The 17,195-nt window shown below is 33.5% G+C and overlaps 1 protein-coding gene across 2 annotated transcripts in view; it reads right to left on the bottom strand.

The window, feature by feature from the left end:
- Positions 1–17,195, bottom strand: part of LOC125060640 (Ig-like and fibronectin type-III domain-containing protein 2) — a 115,653-nt gene that overhangs the window by 47,790 nt on the left and 50,668 nt on the right. For both annotated transcript variants that reach the window (XM_047665616.1, XM_047665617.1), the window contains one exon: positions 15,628–15,688. In XM_047665616.1, coding sequence (XP_047521572.1) covers positions 15,628–15,688 — 61 coding nt within the window. The remainder of the gene's footprint in view (positions 1–15,627; positions 15,689–17,195) is intronic.

Consider the following 17,195-nt stretch of genomic DNA (forward strand, 5'->3'; position numbering starts at 1 on the left):
CTACAATATGGTTTCTTACCCTCAGATAGCGCCCGTTTCTTTAATAATTTTTATATAGACAAGTGATCAGACTAGAATGCTTGACAATTGTAAATTGGCTTTGGTATTTGGCTTCAATTGCACATTGATTAAGAAATCTATTTGTGTATAGTCCTGATTGCCTTACATTATGACCACAAGTAATATTAAACAAATTTTTCATATTATACGAATTCAATTTTTCGAGTACTCATATTCAAATGGAAATATGTAGTAAGGTAAGCTTATGAAATACATCTTTGAGGTAATATTTTCTCCCAATTTAACATATTTATAAGCATTAAGTGCGGCTCCATTATAAGGGTCACATCAAAGTAGTCCTAAAACCCGGTAGCATTAACTTAAATACATAGGATATATTTTACGGATCGGTCATTTGAACAGCCCTTAGTTTATTAGCTGCGCGGAAAGTTAATTGGTTTAAAAAACTTAAGATGAGATCTCTAAGGAAAATCATATTTCGTGTAGTCATCTGTAAGTCAAACAAAATATTTATTTATTCCCCAAACATTTTATATGATAATTTAAAAAGAAAACGTGTGTATGTGTGTAAATCTTTTTAAAAATGTATTCTACGTTTTTAGAAAAAACTACACTAACAATAGAAAAACTAAAATGTACTATAGCTAACTTCAGGGTGTCGGCTTTTGTGACGGTGTGCGCGCACATCGTAAAAATTTACTCTTATCATTTTTCCCTAACGCGCCAAAAGAAGTGTAACTTCAATAATTTTGCTACACAAAAGAAGTCTAAGACAGTTCATTTATTTACTAAAGAGGTACCAATATAATATTTTTTCTCCATTAAAATAAGCTTTTAAAAAAATACAACTTTCCACTTTAAAAAAAATATATTGTCTCCATTCAACTACGCGTTTCCTTCCCAATAATATAAAATAAATGCAATTTTGAAGACAGGGAGAATAAATCTCGCATTTGTAAGCTTTAATAAGTTTCATTATACTCTGAATGCATGGTATAAAAAAGACATTACTTGCGGTATCTTGATTTTATTTTATTTGCTAGGATTTCATAGTTTAACTTTAGAAACGTATCATCCGAGATAGATAGACACATAGCTTCTTCATTTCTGACATTTGGGAGTCACGCTTACCGCTTTTAAATATCACCCTAAGAGAGAGGAGGCTTATGGCCTATGTTAAGTTATAACGCAGCCCATGGGCGGTGATTTTGAAACTCCGTGCTATGTACTAATGTCCATACAAAACTTCTATTAAACTCAAAATAACTTTATTCACATAGGTAACCAAGTACACTTCAGAACGTCAACAGAAAAGATGTTAAATAGATTCTAAATTTACCTACAGTTAATCATACTAAAAATACCATTAAACGCTTCTATTATAAGAGAAAGGAAGAAAAACTTTATTATACATAATAATAAATAAGTATCCTGTATATTTAGGTAAAATAAAGTGCACACTACGATTTTCTTCCATTTGACATGTTAACTGTACTTGACATTATTAAAAAACGTACTTAATTCGATAAAGAATATTTTACCACGTTTAATAAGGACAAAACAATAATTAGGTCGTACCTAGTTTATAAATAATAAAACCCACTTCCGACTTTGATTTTGTTCCCTTTGGAGTAGAGATTTTTGGGTTGTGGAGTTCAAGTGCACGGCTAATTAAAGATTTAAGTTGGCGCCTGGTACCGGTGACTCCACAGCTGGTGGTGCTTTCCTCGCTCAACGAATTAGTATCGCAATACAGCGAGGAAACCCCAGCGTTAAAGGTACACTGCCACAGGGACCAAACTTTTTTAAATAATTTAAATTTTCTATTTATCAATTTTTAATTATTATTATTACTATGTAGGTTAATAATATTGTAAATTTGTTTGTTGGAAATAAATATAGAACTGAAACCCATATGGGCCTCTGCTTTAGATTTATATATATATATATATTTTAAAGTAAATAACACTCTTCTGTGCTGTCATTTAATCTAAGACGCTTTCTCATTTCTCTCTTTCTCTCACCGTACGTGTGTTTAGTGCACGAGATTCGAATGTACGACCATTTGTGAAATACCTACTTATAAAACTACATTGGTCAATTCTTCCTCCTGCCCTGACATTAAATAATTTATCTCCGCAACCTTAGTCATCAAAATAGTTGCTCTTGTCAAATGGACTTCATCAGAGTGGTTCCTCATCGGAAATAAGCTAAAGGGGAATGAAAGGGCTAATGGGTAAGGGAAGTAAGCTGACAGTTTCAAATGGCTTCATATAATTTAGATTTTCCAGATGGTAATAAAAAGAGAAATGAAACTGAATATAATAAAATCACACTACAGCCTTTTCAGGTCTGGACCTTAGATTTCTTTATCTGTGCTGTAATCATTTCTAATAGGCAAGTAGGTGATCAACCTACTATTTTTTTTGGTCCAAGGCATGCTGGTTTCTCACGTTGTTTTCCTTCACCGTTCGTGCGATTGTTACACATAGAAAGAAAGTCCATTGGTGCACCGCCGGGCATCGAACCTACGACCTCAGGGATGAGAGTCGCAGGTCAAGTCAAGTCATTTCATTTATTTCAATTAGACCACCTAAAATGGCACTTATGATCGTCAAATAAAGTATAAAGATGATTCTAGTTGCACCTTCCAAAAGGTAGTTTCGTGTGGAGAAGAATGGACAAGAAACTCCACACTTACTCTTTTAAAATAGGCTAAAGCCACTAGGCCAACACTGCTCTTGAAACTAAATACCTACCTGTCAATATATCAATACGTCTACAAATAATGAGTGGATCTCAAACACGAATGAACCGATTTGATGAAACTTAGACCATATAATTGTATGGAAAGACAAATATAAGTATGTACCTACTTAAGAAATTTAGAACAAGTGCTTGGCCGAGCTGTATTCCCAAATGTTACCCAACACATTCAGGTCACTGATGACTTTTTTAAATTAGGTAAAAGTACTAAGAGATAAGGATACGCATAAAATTTCGTTAATATGGTTATAAAGCTTTATATATTATATAATACGCGCTACAACCTCCCTTGGCCCCATATTCTTTCTTTGCCTGAAGCACAATATCTTTTTGTGTCTAAAGCCGGTTGCCTCACGTTGTTTTCCTTCACCGAAGCGACTATAAATGCGCACGTAAAAATTGGTGCACAGCCGAGGTATGAACCTATGACCTCAGACGCACGCTCAAGCTACTAAGCTAACAATACTTATATAGAAGTACCTTTTAGATTGAATGTTTAATTTACTCCTAGACTCCACATTTGAGCAGCAATAACATGTACAAAATATGTGGGTGTATGTAATGTACTCAAGTAATAACTATTTCAAGTAAATTAATCACCAACATACAATTTACATATAGCCTAGAAGCTGAATGTTTAGTTTCTGAGAATGATTAAATTCATTTCTCAAAGGAAACTTTGTCATAATATCTAAAAATATCCAAGAAGCTTTCTCTCAGATTCGGCCGCAACGCAAGTTCAATAGCCCATTGAGAAATTTAATCTTCGCTATGGATATTGATTGCTATGTATCGTTTGATGTTATTAAGATTATTTGTTAAATAAGTGAGGACTAAATGTTTGTTAGTAAACGAATTCCTTTATTCCCTTGTTACAGTCATTAAAAATTATTGCATCGACACACCAACTTCAACACGCACACACTTCGTTTGTTGGCAATCAAAAATATATATTGCTTATTATACATTATAAAAGTAGGTATTAATTAGGTAACGTGAGCAGTGTTGTCCTAGTCAGTGTGCAAATTTCATTTCTGAGGTCGTAGGTTTGATCCCCGGCTGTGCACCAATGGACTTTGTTACTATGTGCGTATTTTACATTCGCTCGGACGGTGAAGGAAAACATCGTGAGGATATCGGCTTGCCTTAGACCGAACGCCGACGGCGTGTCAGGCACAGAAGGCAGATCACCTACTTGCCTATTAGATTAAGAAATGGTCATCAAACAGATACAGAAATCTGACGTCCAGACCTAAAAAGGTTGTAACGCTACTGATTATTTGTTAATATTAATTAGGTGATGAAAAATGTTTGGTAACTATTTTTAATGTATTTATGGTGTATTTCAATATACCACTCTACCAGACTCAGACTAAAACGCATATATAGTCTGTCTCACTTTAACGCGTACCGGCTGAACCGGCCGCGCTCACGCTACGTCACCGATCTCGTCAGAGATATGGGAATGCGCAGTATGTGTTCTGTCCCACTCTAACGCGTCTTTGCCGCACCTATAATACGTCATCGTGTGTTAGGTTTTTTTCGTTACGAAATTTCTTGATTCGGTCGCCGCGCTCAAAGCCCGCGATAAAATATAAGCAATAGCTTAAAAATAATTTAGTATTTCATATGTTATCAAGGAAATTCTTTGACCAAATTAACATAAAGCACCTATAAGCTAACTAAGACTCAACTATTTAAGTCGATCGTCAACACGTACTCAGTGTAAGTTGGAAGCGCGCCACGGCTCTTATAACGGTTTTAACCCTACACTTAACTAGAACGTAGCGTGAAACTTTAGCTTCGACTCATAATGAATTTCTCTAGTCATTCCAAGTGTTAAATGAAATAGTTTTCCGTTGGCGCTTACGGTTAAAAGTTTGTTATGAAGTTAGTACTCATATATGCAGGTGAGATGTTCAAAGCGGAGAAATAATTTATAAAATAAAGTTAAGTTTTTCGCTGCCGGCCGTAGATTTTTTATACAACGCAATATATTTTAATGCGGTTTTCTAAATGTGATAATTTCACATTTAGAAAACCGTTGTGTTATTAATTATTAATAACGCATATTTAACATTCGCTCAAACGGTTACGGAAAATAGTGTGAGGAAACCTTGCCTTATACCCAAAAAGTCAACAGCGTGTGTCAGGCGTAGAAGGATCCGGTACTTGCTCATTAGATTGAAAAATTATCATGAAACAGTTACAGATCTGAGGCCTAGACTTAAAAAGGTTGTAGCGCTACTGGTGTTTTTTTCCAAAATGTGAATGAAGAGGAGATTTCTATTGTTATATATACCTAATATCGTATCCGACAGAGGTTGTCCTGCGGAAACCTTTTTCCGTAAACGTCAAAATAATTTTGACTACTCACGCTGGGAATCGAACCTAGAGCGTTTGGTTACGCGCCACTATCAGTTAAGATATCCGAGACTCGTACCTGAAAAACTAGCTGCTTATTTGCAGTATAGATAAATAACCTAGCTACAGATTTCAGCGCCATCTGCTGGGCTGATGTATGAATCTAAACCATCCAGGGCACCACCCAAACGCAAAAAAAAAAATCATTCAAATGTCCAGTTTTATAAAAGTTCGTAAGTAGTTTATTAAAGTTCAAAACATCATATTATTAACAATTTTCTTAACTAATAGCAATAACTAAGCTTAAAATATAATAACTATAATATATTATTAAAAGGAGTCCCTTTAGGCAAGGTTCCGAAGATACAACTAACTAAAATAATAATAATAACATTGCAATATGTTATCGTCAAGGACACACATTGATTAAAAATATAAAACTCGTAAATACATTATTACAACCCTTCGACATCTCTTGGACTGTAAACGCTAAAGAGGTTTTAAGTGTCGCGTATCGTGGAGCAAGTAATGCGTTAGTTAAGTAATATCCAGTAAATTACAACGCCCGTGCCTGACAAACACGCAATGTCAGCGTTATAGCTGGATGGAGTTTAGATTAAAATTCCTTTGCTATCTAATGAGCGACCCTACTATTTTGAACTTAATGAGAAAGTATACGAGTAGAGTATTTCAGCTTTAAAAATGTTCAAAGAAGTTCATCATCCGACGACAGAATACAAAATACCATCCGTATCACCTCGACGTTCCACAACTGAGCGTTAGGCATTTTTTGCCACTATGTGAAACCAGGATTTAAGAAAAAAGCGTATCAATTCATAATAGGCTGGCAACGCACTTGCGAGTCTTCTGGTAATGTGTCCATGGGCGGTGGAATCACTTAACTTTAGGTGGTAGGCGTTTGCCCTGTGTTAAGACGACAGACGACATAAGCCGCAGAGTCAAGTTTTAGCCCTTTGTATTCCTTAGACCCTTAGACTTAAAAAGTTAAGAACCCTTACTTCTACTTGCCTTTAAAGAATTCAGAAAACAGACACAAACTATTTGTTTACCTAGCGCGAAAAATGCGGGTCAACAATTATTGATTATTTTATTAGTTTCGTCTGGTTTACAAGGATTAGAACCATTCCATCTCGCGTCTACCGAGTATGATCGTGTACTAAGCCCGTCGCTCAATATTTCCATTAATCATGCTCTATATTGATGAATTGTTTACCTGAGCCAGCGCTGATGCATATATCGGTTTCATAAGTTCAATAGATCATTAGGTAGATAAATATCTGTGGTGCAAACGGAATTTTACTTCGTATCCCTATGGAATATACGTTGCTGTTATGAATTACTTTTATATTTATTTATTTCGTAATCCTACAGAGAAGACGAGATATAAACAAAGATGGATTACATAATTTTTACAAAAAGGTTCCAACATTTACAAAAAGAAAAAACTAATAAAAATTATTCTATACATTTAACTAAATCGGCTATGTGGTGTGTAGTTAAAGTGAGAATGTGTTTGGGTTGTGCTCATGATGCAGGTTTCAATGCTACGGATATTTTTACTACTGCTTTAAATCATATTATTCCGCGATAGCTTTAACCAGTCAAGACTTAAATATTTGTTGTTATATATTATATTATAAAGTTTCTAATTTATAACTATCTAACACTTCCATTAATAATGGTTATATTGCAATAAATTTACATAACACCTTATATATTATCTACTTGAACCTTCCTTGTAAATTAATCTATCTATTAGTTTAATCTGTGCCGTTGTAGTTGTGCTTATCGCGAATAGACAAACAGACGTAGCGGAGGGTGACTCAAACTCAAACTCAAACTCAAAATATCTTTATTCAAGTAGGTAACTAAGTACACTTTTGAATAGTCAAGTTAAATTAATCGTAAATTTACATTTACTACCAGTTCGCAAGTCAAGGGCGTAGAGCGGGTAAGAAGAACTGGCAAGAAACTTTCCGCCACTCTTTTTAATCGCCAAGTATTGTCATACAAATTGTTTGAACTGGAGCAATTCAATCCCAAGGATTAGGATCATTTAAGTAGTCCTCAAATTTATAAAAAGCTTTGTTGATTAATTTTCGTTTAACGAGGACTTTGAATTTATTTAGTGATAATTCTCTAATTGCGCTTGGGAGTTTGTTGTAAAAACGTTGTTTTATAATATATGAGAAATATATATAAATCATGTCTTATATTTGTTAATTGTAAAGCCAATAAACGAGCCATGGTTGGAAAGACTTTATTTTGTTGACTTTACTTTATTACTAATGAAAATAGAGACAAATTGACAATGAACGGACGTACGAAAATATGCAAAAAATTGCGTACATAGAAAAATTCAAATGCTATACATTTTTACAAGAACGTTTGTATTTTAGATAACTTTACAATTTCATAGTAACTTTGTGCAAAAATAGCTGCCCGTAACCATCGTAGCTTCACGTAACTACAGCATTATTTGCTACGGCGTAGCAACTTTGTAGTAGCCGTAAAATGGCTACGCGTTAGGTAGAATGGAAAGTTTTCTATCCGTGTATTACTGAAAGCTTTATTTATATTGACATTTAATATTTAAAAAGATGAAATATAGCTTTTATATAGACATATAAATGTCTGAGTGACTTCAAAATTACCCTCGCCGTCTTGCATGACACTTTTTTGCGTACTTAACTGTAAGTCAAAAGTTTTCTGGAAAGGATAGCTTTTAAGCGATAAGATCTGTGGCTTTCCGGAAACTACTGAACGCCTCACGTAACATGTAATTATAAACATAGTTGTTACAAATATAAAAGCTAGATCCTAAACGATTTAATTTCTTTCATTTCAACGAGTTTGTAATATGTTTATACCTGGTTCGCCACAAATAATTATATCCGCTACGATGCATTTAATCAAAGTTTTATTAAATTTAAGCTGTATTTACCCATTTTGTTCAACATAACAAAACCACTGAAGGGTATTATTTTACAGATTACAATTGAAATTACTTATTTTAAAACAAATAATACTTCGGGAATTTTTTCACGCAATACTCCACTAACTGCCCGACATTTAAATCTATTAATTACTTTATAGTTTATTTATATAATAAGTTTAAGTTAAGAAAATTGTAAATACTGTATATTTGATTGTTATATAACTAAAATGTGTTTATTCATTATAAGTAGAAATACATATCAAAGAAGACTGAAATACCGTGATACTGTTGAAATTTTATTATATAATTAGCTATTGAAGATTAAGTAGTAATTTTTAAGTATTGTAATGAATGTCGACGCTACTATGGACGGAGAAATTGGGACTAAATTGGTTCCACCGTCAGACATATATCAGTTGTTTTAATAAGTTTCCTGTGCTTAATTTCATTAGTGTTTTTATTTTTGTCCAGCAATATGTCGAAAACTAAGTTCTTCTTTCTCTTCGATCCCCGAAGTGTGTATTTCGATGGGTGTCTAAGCGCTAATTTTAAACTATAAATATTAAAAAAAAAACATATTGTATTTGATTTATTATAATTGAAGTAAATTATAATGTTAGTGCGGATCTCATGTACGAAATATTACACCGTCAAGATTTCTTACATCTCGGTGAATGCTCTCTTCAAAGCGGACTAGCGAATTTGCAGAGACACACCGCAGGACGTCAACTGATATGGCTCTCACTTCTGTCGTTATTTGGAGAGGTATCATAAACTCTTTTATAAAGGTGTTTAATAAGATGTAAAGTAGATTTCATTTTTTAAATTAATCCAGCCTTGCATATGATGAATATTTACTAAATGGCTACAGTAATCATTGACTCTTAATAACTCTTAAATCGCTGTTAAAATACAAGATCAAAAGAACCGAAATCTTTGTTTAACTTGGCGTCATAAACTAATTAAAATAAATGATCAGCGGAATAAAGTTTCTTATAAAATGTCCTCGTTAAAGTTATTTTGATGGAAACTTGAGCAAAGTTTTCACATTTAATTAAACGCTTTCAATATGTCAAGATGGCAAGATTTAATATTAGTAGAAAGTCGTTTGATCGCGATAAGAAATGAAAAATTCTTTCCCAGTGATGTGTGGCTTTTTATTTTCGCTCACTCATTGTTACTACACACGCGTTCTATAAATGGAAAATATCTCAAACGAGCTTTAATATATTGATAAGTTTTAAAAGACCTATGTTTTCGCTTGCGCTTTGGTTTTTTTATAAACTTGTCAACGTTATCTATAAAACATGCTGTTACAAATACATTGTACTGGTAAATGTTGTTAAATCGATTTATTACAAACATATAAATATACAGTATTTACAATATTCTAAACCTACATAGTAATAATAATTAATCTGAAGTTGAAGTTTGGTCCCTGTGGCAGTGTACTTTTTTACCGTTGAGGAAAGCACCAGCTCTGGGGTCACCGGTGCTATCATATTATCATACTATTGTACTATTTATTAACCTTAACTTCACCACGTCACTGTCATATCTTTTAGAAATTGAAGGAAAGCGAAAAACGTGGCCTCGACTTTTGAGTTTTGAGTGATCATAGGAAGTATCCTATTTCAGTTCAGTAGAACTTGTTACTAGATTTATAGCTTAATTTTCTGAAGAGAATAGCTTTAACATTGTACAGGTATATTTCATATAACGCCGAAATCCACAAAAACGAACTTTCGTTAGTGCTATAGCGAGAAAGACTACCACGGTCTGAGATCACAAATTAGGGAATAAGCCAGCTAACTGTAGATAACTTTAAATTTTAAACACTATGGAATTAAATGTATTGTTTAAAGTAATATTATTTAAGATGTAAGCGTCACTTATTTTACTTATAAAAAATATTTACTAAGATGATCTTATTGACATAAATGATTGGTCTTATAGTTGACAGCTGCTTCTTCCAGACAATCCATCGAAAAGAAAACGCTGACAGATATTTTATTATAAACCAGAATAATTTATATATATCAACGGTCGTACGGTGAGTAAAAACATCGTGAGAAAACCAATATGCCGTAGAAACAAAACCTTACGACGTGTGGCAGGCACAGAATGCTTACCTAATTGGTTTTGAAGTAACGAAATGATGGCGAAACATATACAGAAATTTTTTTTTTTGATAAAAGCTTGCCACCGCTCGGCACACTGCTACATTGGTATAAGATCCAAAATATACAATTTTTAAACAAAGCAATGAAAATTACAAAAACTTAACGAAAATCGATTTAAAACTGTGGATTAAAAAGTAACAAAAAAAAATAAAATTTTAATTTAAAGCAGCTGTGGCTAACCAGACCCATCTCGTTTATCAGAATGAACCCAAGAACATAAAAAAAATCTAATTGAATTCCACAGATGTTCGTCAGACACGATGTCCGTATGTCAAATGATTACAAGTAATAAAATGACCACGTATTTTCCTCTAACAGAACTAGAATTTATCTCGATAGCTTTCTATTAGAGACTATTTCTTCAAGTAATACATTTCGTTGATTTGTTGGCATTTCAACGTAAACTTTTCTAATAAGTTCTTTCATTTTCTTTCTTATATGTATAATATCTGTGTCATTTTCATTAATCATTAGGTAATCCTGGGTAATCAATGGGAAAGATTTTACAAGCAATACAGCAGTATAATTCAAATTAAAACAATATTTAAGTCCTGGATAGTCGATTTATCGAGGAACACACCGCCCAAATTATGTTGGTGAAAGCAGTTCTGCTTAGAATTGTTAAAGCAATATCAAATTTTTTAGGAACGTTCTTTGACTAGACTTCCGTGTCTACCTTTGACCGGAAAGCGTAACGCGTAATGAGATGGTTTATATCTCAGTAATAGTATATATGTAATTATATTATATACAACCAGAGTAAATTAACTAGTTCCTTTTGGAATAGAGACTCTTGGGCCGTGGTTTCAAGTGCACAGGTGCTAATTAAAGATTTAAGTTGGCGCCTGGTATCTGAGGCCCAGACCCAAAAAGGTTGTAGCGCCACTGATTTTCTTTCTTTAAATTGACAAAGTGTAATAAATATTTGTTCATTATTGTGGGAATAATTAAGTAAGAATTAATGTTGAACGAAATCATTAACGTTAACTAATATTATAATTAAGCCATTTATACAAAGTGTTATTTTGCAGATTATGCGGGATATAGCACTGTTGTGTTAATGTATAAAAAGGCAGTGGTTCTACAACGTTTTGATATCTGGGCCTCATATTTTTGTATCTGTTTCATGAATTTTTGTCAATCTAATAGGCAAGTAGGCTTTTTGGATGAGCCATGTTGGTTTCCTCACGATGTTTTTCCTTCACCGTTCGAGCGAATGTTAAATGCACACCTAGAAAGAAAGTCCATAGTTACACTGCCGGGGATCGAACCTACCTGAGGAAGTCATTCGCTAAAACCAACACTGCCTATTGTTTATTAGAATGCCAATTTTATGATTTGGCATTCTAATAAACAATAAATTACAAGCTCCCACCTTTTCAGAATGCCAAATCATAAAATGTCTGCTTCACGACTGATTTCAGAGCGACCGCCGATGCGAAAACCGCTGTGTGAGTTCGAAAAGTGAGTTACAGAATCGCAGGGCTGCTCTTGTCTTAATACCCATATATAAACTTCTGATATTTGTACCCAGTCATAGCACAGGATGGGAAAGTTATAAATAATTCAACCACGAAATGTCTTCTGTCAATACTATACTGAAACTTTAGTTTTTCCACTCCAATCTGTGGCCGAATCCATTAAGCGTATTTGCGGATTGTCGGAAAATGATATATATCTAACATTTTCACTGACTCTTTCGAATTTTTAACTAAATTTCGATGCGGACTTTTAATTTATAAATGTGGTATATTCACAGACAAACTTGCGAAATACGATTTCACAAATAACCATTAGTTAGTCAAGGAAGGGTTTCGCGTGCGTGTACGGTCTCTGGGTCATCGGGGTGCTTTTAATAGGATTTTTTACTTTATATTAATCACTCTCGTACAACAATAGAATATAAGGAATGGAATGTTAATTGCTATGTAACGAATGAATGCAATGCAACTGTTAAAGAGAGTGCCTACGTTTGGAGTCCCTCGGGGCGTTACTCCGACGATTTAGAAAATCACACTTATAAAACTAAGAAAGCCTGAGTAAGCAAAATGTACTATATAATAAGCCTTGGCTCGTACAGTGCATTTATAAACACCGTACATAACATAAGTTTTATTTAGTTTGAGTTTTTTCAATTTTCGTTACCGAGTTACCATGAACTGTTGAAAAGGATTTGTAGCTGAATACCGCTCATAAAAAGGATTTGATTTATGAGAAAATACCTAAATGTCTAATATTATTGATATAATTCATCCTTTTCATTATATACAAATTTATAAAAGCTATTTTATTGCTCAGAGAATACGTTCCTAAATATCAATACTTAGTGAATTTTGCTAAGAAGAGACAGTACGATAGCCTTTTCTTCTGATAAACCATTGATAACATATACTTATATTTGCAATCTTATATCACCATAAACATCCTTCCCTTGTTTGATATAACATCACAGATAAACATCAAATTAATCTCGATGTCAGACGAAAACAACGCCATAAAAACCATAAAATTATTTAATATTTAGGCATCTTTATAAAACTTTGGAATTACCGCTTACGCAATGACTGAACTGAATTAATCTTTAAAACTTCATTATAGCGAAACTTGCGTCATTTTCCACATCAGAACACTCATTAGGAGAGCGTTAACTAAAAGTCATTCTTTTAAGTGTGATCTCAGGGCTTGGACTGTGTCATGAGCGCAGCGAGAAGCTATTAATTTAAGCTATTGTATTTTATTAGTAATATGCTACCAAAGAGCTTTGGTATATAACACTTGGGTTTAGTTTAGCAACTATAAAGTAAAGTCTGTAATTACAAGTTCTCAAATAATTTCTGAAACTTAAACTTATGTTTTTTTTATAGCAATCGAGCCTACGAGACACTCAAAAAGGGCAGTAATTTTAGTTGGTGCGTTGCCAACCTTTAAGGGAGGAGTGCAATTTTATTACAACAGTTGGAGGTCGTATCTCTCAGGGTAGACCCCCTCTGGGAGTCGATTCCACAGTTCGCTAGTTAGCAAAAAGTTTTTTATCTATTTGACATAGCACTGGGTAGTTTTATAGAAATACTGATACTAATATAAATTTTGACTTTAAGTTAATTAAAACATTATGTTCTAATCTGTTTTGTATACGTCCTATATAATATCAAATATTATGTATCGATTAGCCGCCATTTTGGATTGAGACTTCCACTGGCCTAAAGGATGACGCAATAACAGTTTTAACTAGACATAATGCTGGTTCTTTTTCTACTAACCCGACTGGACACTATGACTTGTCATCAATTTAACATTATGTCTATACCGCGTTAATAGCTATCGAAAGTAATTATAACTTTATAGGCCAAATCGCTAAACGCTTCATTTGTGCCAGCGTCTTTAGGTCTAATGGGCCATCGAGCTGTTCTCGGGCAATTTGACAATTACTCAGGGTCAGATATTGGTGTCATTTGTAGGTCTTAAAGATATAATTACAAAGGACGGATCTTATGGATTATCCCTTTAGTAAGTTATTATTATCCTTTGAATTGGATGACTAGAAATTGGACCTGGTACTTTAGTTTGCCAAAGAAATTATTTTATTTGTTATACTTACGTAAAACGTGGACATAAAAATAAATCAATTCTCGTCTTGAGAATTATCACTTCAGGATTCATATAAATAGCGGTATAAAATGGTGTTAAATAATAGTAATTATAGAAAAAGCGCTGTGGAACTTTCTGCTCCTCAGCATAATGCTGATCCAGGGCCAATTACAACCACAGTACACACACATTGCACACTGGAAGCGAACCGAATGGCAAAAGGGAATTTTTAATTTTAATTTTATTATATTATTTTTTCTTTGAGTATTGTTATTTTGTGTGTTTTTGTGGGTGTGTTTTCGTATGTAATAAATGTTATGTCTATGTCTAAAAATATATGTAAACAAATTGATTCCTTTTGATATTTATTTATTTTTTAAGAAGAAAAGTGGATAAATAATGTGGGGTATTGATGATGAACGAAAACGCCTTGTGGCTTCAGCGTACGACTATCATCCCTAAGGTCGTAGGTTTGATCCCAGGCTGTACACCAATGAACTTTCTTTCTATGTTCATTTAACATTAGCTCGAACGGTGAAGGAAACATCGTGAGGAAACCGGCTTGCCTTAGACCAAAAAAGTCGACGGCGTGTGTCAGGCACTGGAGGCTGATCACCTACTAGCCTATTAGATTTACATATCATGAAACAGATACAGAAATCTTAGGCCCAGACCTAAAATGGTAGCGCCTCTGATTATTGTTTTAATTATTTAAGTGAATAAAAAGTCGTATCCTACAAACACTAATAAAGGACAATACCTCTTAAAACGCGGTAGTCATTAAAAATTCTTTTTCATTCAAAGCTTTTATCACTAATCGCTTGAATTGAGTAAAAGCCCGTTGGGGATCAATTAGACAGCTAATAATGCTTGAGGACAAAGTTTTAGAAAAATGTATTTTGTATTTCCGGACTGCTAACGGCTCTAGTTGGATGAACGTTTTATTTATTTATTTACACTTTATTACCTTATACAAAACATATCTACATATAAAAAAATAAAAAAAAGGGTTACGTAAGTAATAAGGCAACGGGCGGCATTATCGCTAACAAACGATTTCTTCCAGGCAACCCTAATATGGAACAATAAACAAAGAAACACCTACAGAGGGTAAAGTACAAGAAGTGCATAAATAATAAAATAAAAAGTAAAAATCATTTGAAGCCCCCTAAAGGAGACTGTATATCTTACGAACCTTTACATGACATTAAGTCTTTTGTGCCTGATACAAGATCTGTTTTAAAAGCCCCATAAAGAGACAGAATACTCTTTCCAGTCTGAGCTTGATTTTAGTCAGTTTTCTCACAATTATTACCACCGTACGAGCTACTTTATTGTTTATATTTAAAGGCCAGCACTTGCGAGCCCTCTGGCAATTTGAGTGTCTATGGGCGATAGTATCACTTAACATCAGGTGACCTGCTGCCCGTTTGCCCGATTTCCCCCCTGTTATATATTTAAAAAAAATAGGTGTACAGCCAGGATTCAAAGACACGATATTGGATTAACTTTTTTTTAAACTTTCTTACTCATCTCTTTCATTAGTATTCAATAGTATGGAATAAATGGTTATATCTGTTAAATAACACAATTCTCCATGTACAAGGGGGCTTATATAATACATTGCCACGTAATATTGTACTTTAAGAACGTTGTAATAAGACAATAGTTATTTGAAATTGTAGCTGATATCTTCTTCTCTTAAGAATCGTGTTTATTTTCTCTTATCCTCTAAAAAGATCTTACCTTCTGACTGGGCAAAAGTAGAGAGCGCCAGAAGCGCAATGCTGAGCACTAACGCTTTCATCTGAAACAAAAAGTTGGTATTTTAGACAACTTTTCTGTATGTTTGGGTAATGTTTTCACTCAAAAGCTCATTATTTTGCAACATAGTAATGTTCCCCCGAATAATTCGAGCAGTAGTGTTTAACGTCAGATTTTGTATTGTTAAACCTTTGTGTAAAAACCTAGAATGTTCATACTATATCATTCTTGGAACATGAACCAAATTGGCTCATCATGAGTTTCGTTATTGAAGCATTTTATGTTCATTCCCACGATACTGTTTACTCTCCCCTTAAATTAAAGAAATATTGGAATAAAGTTCACGAAGGGACAATATAATATATCCACAATATTCAGATAGTTGCGTATTTTAGATATAAAACATGAATGTCAGTAAAATAGGATTGACATAATATATATTGTTGTCCGGTGACCCCAGAGCTGGTGCTTTCATTGCTCAACGAATAAGTATCGAATTCGAGCGAGGAAATACGGCCAGCATTAATGGTACACTGCCACAGGGACCAAACTTTTTAAATTTATTTTAATTTTAATTTTATATTTATCAATTTTTAATTATTTAGGGTAAGAAATTATCAATACTGAAAATTTGATATTTATTTTGTATACATTGTACTACTTTCATAAAATAATATATTAAGTTAACATGTAACACTACATTCATTTTTTAGGCGGTACGAAGTTCGCCGGCTCACCTAGTACATATAACAAAAACTAATTTCTGTGTAGTAATTATTATGTGATAGACAACAGAATAACCACTTAACAAAGTTCACATTCCACTCAACATAAAATTATTATTACTGAAACATTTTCACTTCAAAGCTAAAACACCTAGTAGGCTATATACAAAGCTCGTAAAATGTTATAAAAGCCTCTGAACACGTGTTTCGCAGTTATGACGCGTAAGCTCTTAAATTGCTTTGTATTGGGATTACGTGGATCGTTGCGACGTATTTAAACGTTTTTATTTTTACCAGGTATCGCTTATGATTTCCATTCATAACACTGTATCGGTTGCTGGTATGTTAAAAAATTCAACCATTGAAATAGCATTACATAATGTGTGATAAATGTTTATTTTCAGTAGGAATAAAGACAAAACATTTAGTTTTTTATTTAATAATAGATATTTAGAGTCTTTAATTAACAGTTAAGATAAAGTTAAACGGATTAGTAAAGATGCCAACCAAATGAATGAAAGCAACCAAAGAGGAGGAATATTAGCTGTTAGACTCTGGAGCCGAGTGGTTAGGTATAGGTTTACAACGAACGATATAGGTTAACAATATTGTAAATACTCTCTCTCAAACACTCAAAACTCAAAATAACTTTATTCAAATAGGTAAACAAGTACACTGATGAACGTCAAAAAAGAAGTTAAATTAATTGTAAATTTACATTTACTACCAGTTCGCAAGTCAAGGGTGTAGAGCGGGCAAGAAGAACTGGCAAGAAACTTTCCGCCACTCTTTTTAATCGCTAAGTTTTGAGTCATACCAATTGTT

This window comes from Pieris napi, chromosome 22, assembly GCF_905475465.1.
Source record: "Pieris napi chromosome 22, ilPieNapi1.2, whole genome shotgun sequence".
NCBI classification, from domain to species: Eukaryota; Metazoa; Arthropoda; class Insecta; order Lepidoptera; family Pieridae; genus Pieris; species Pieris napi.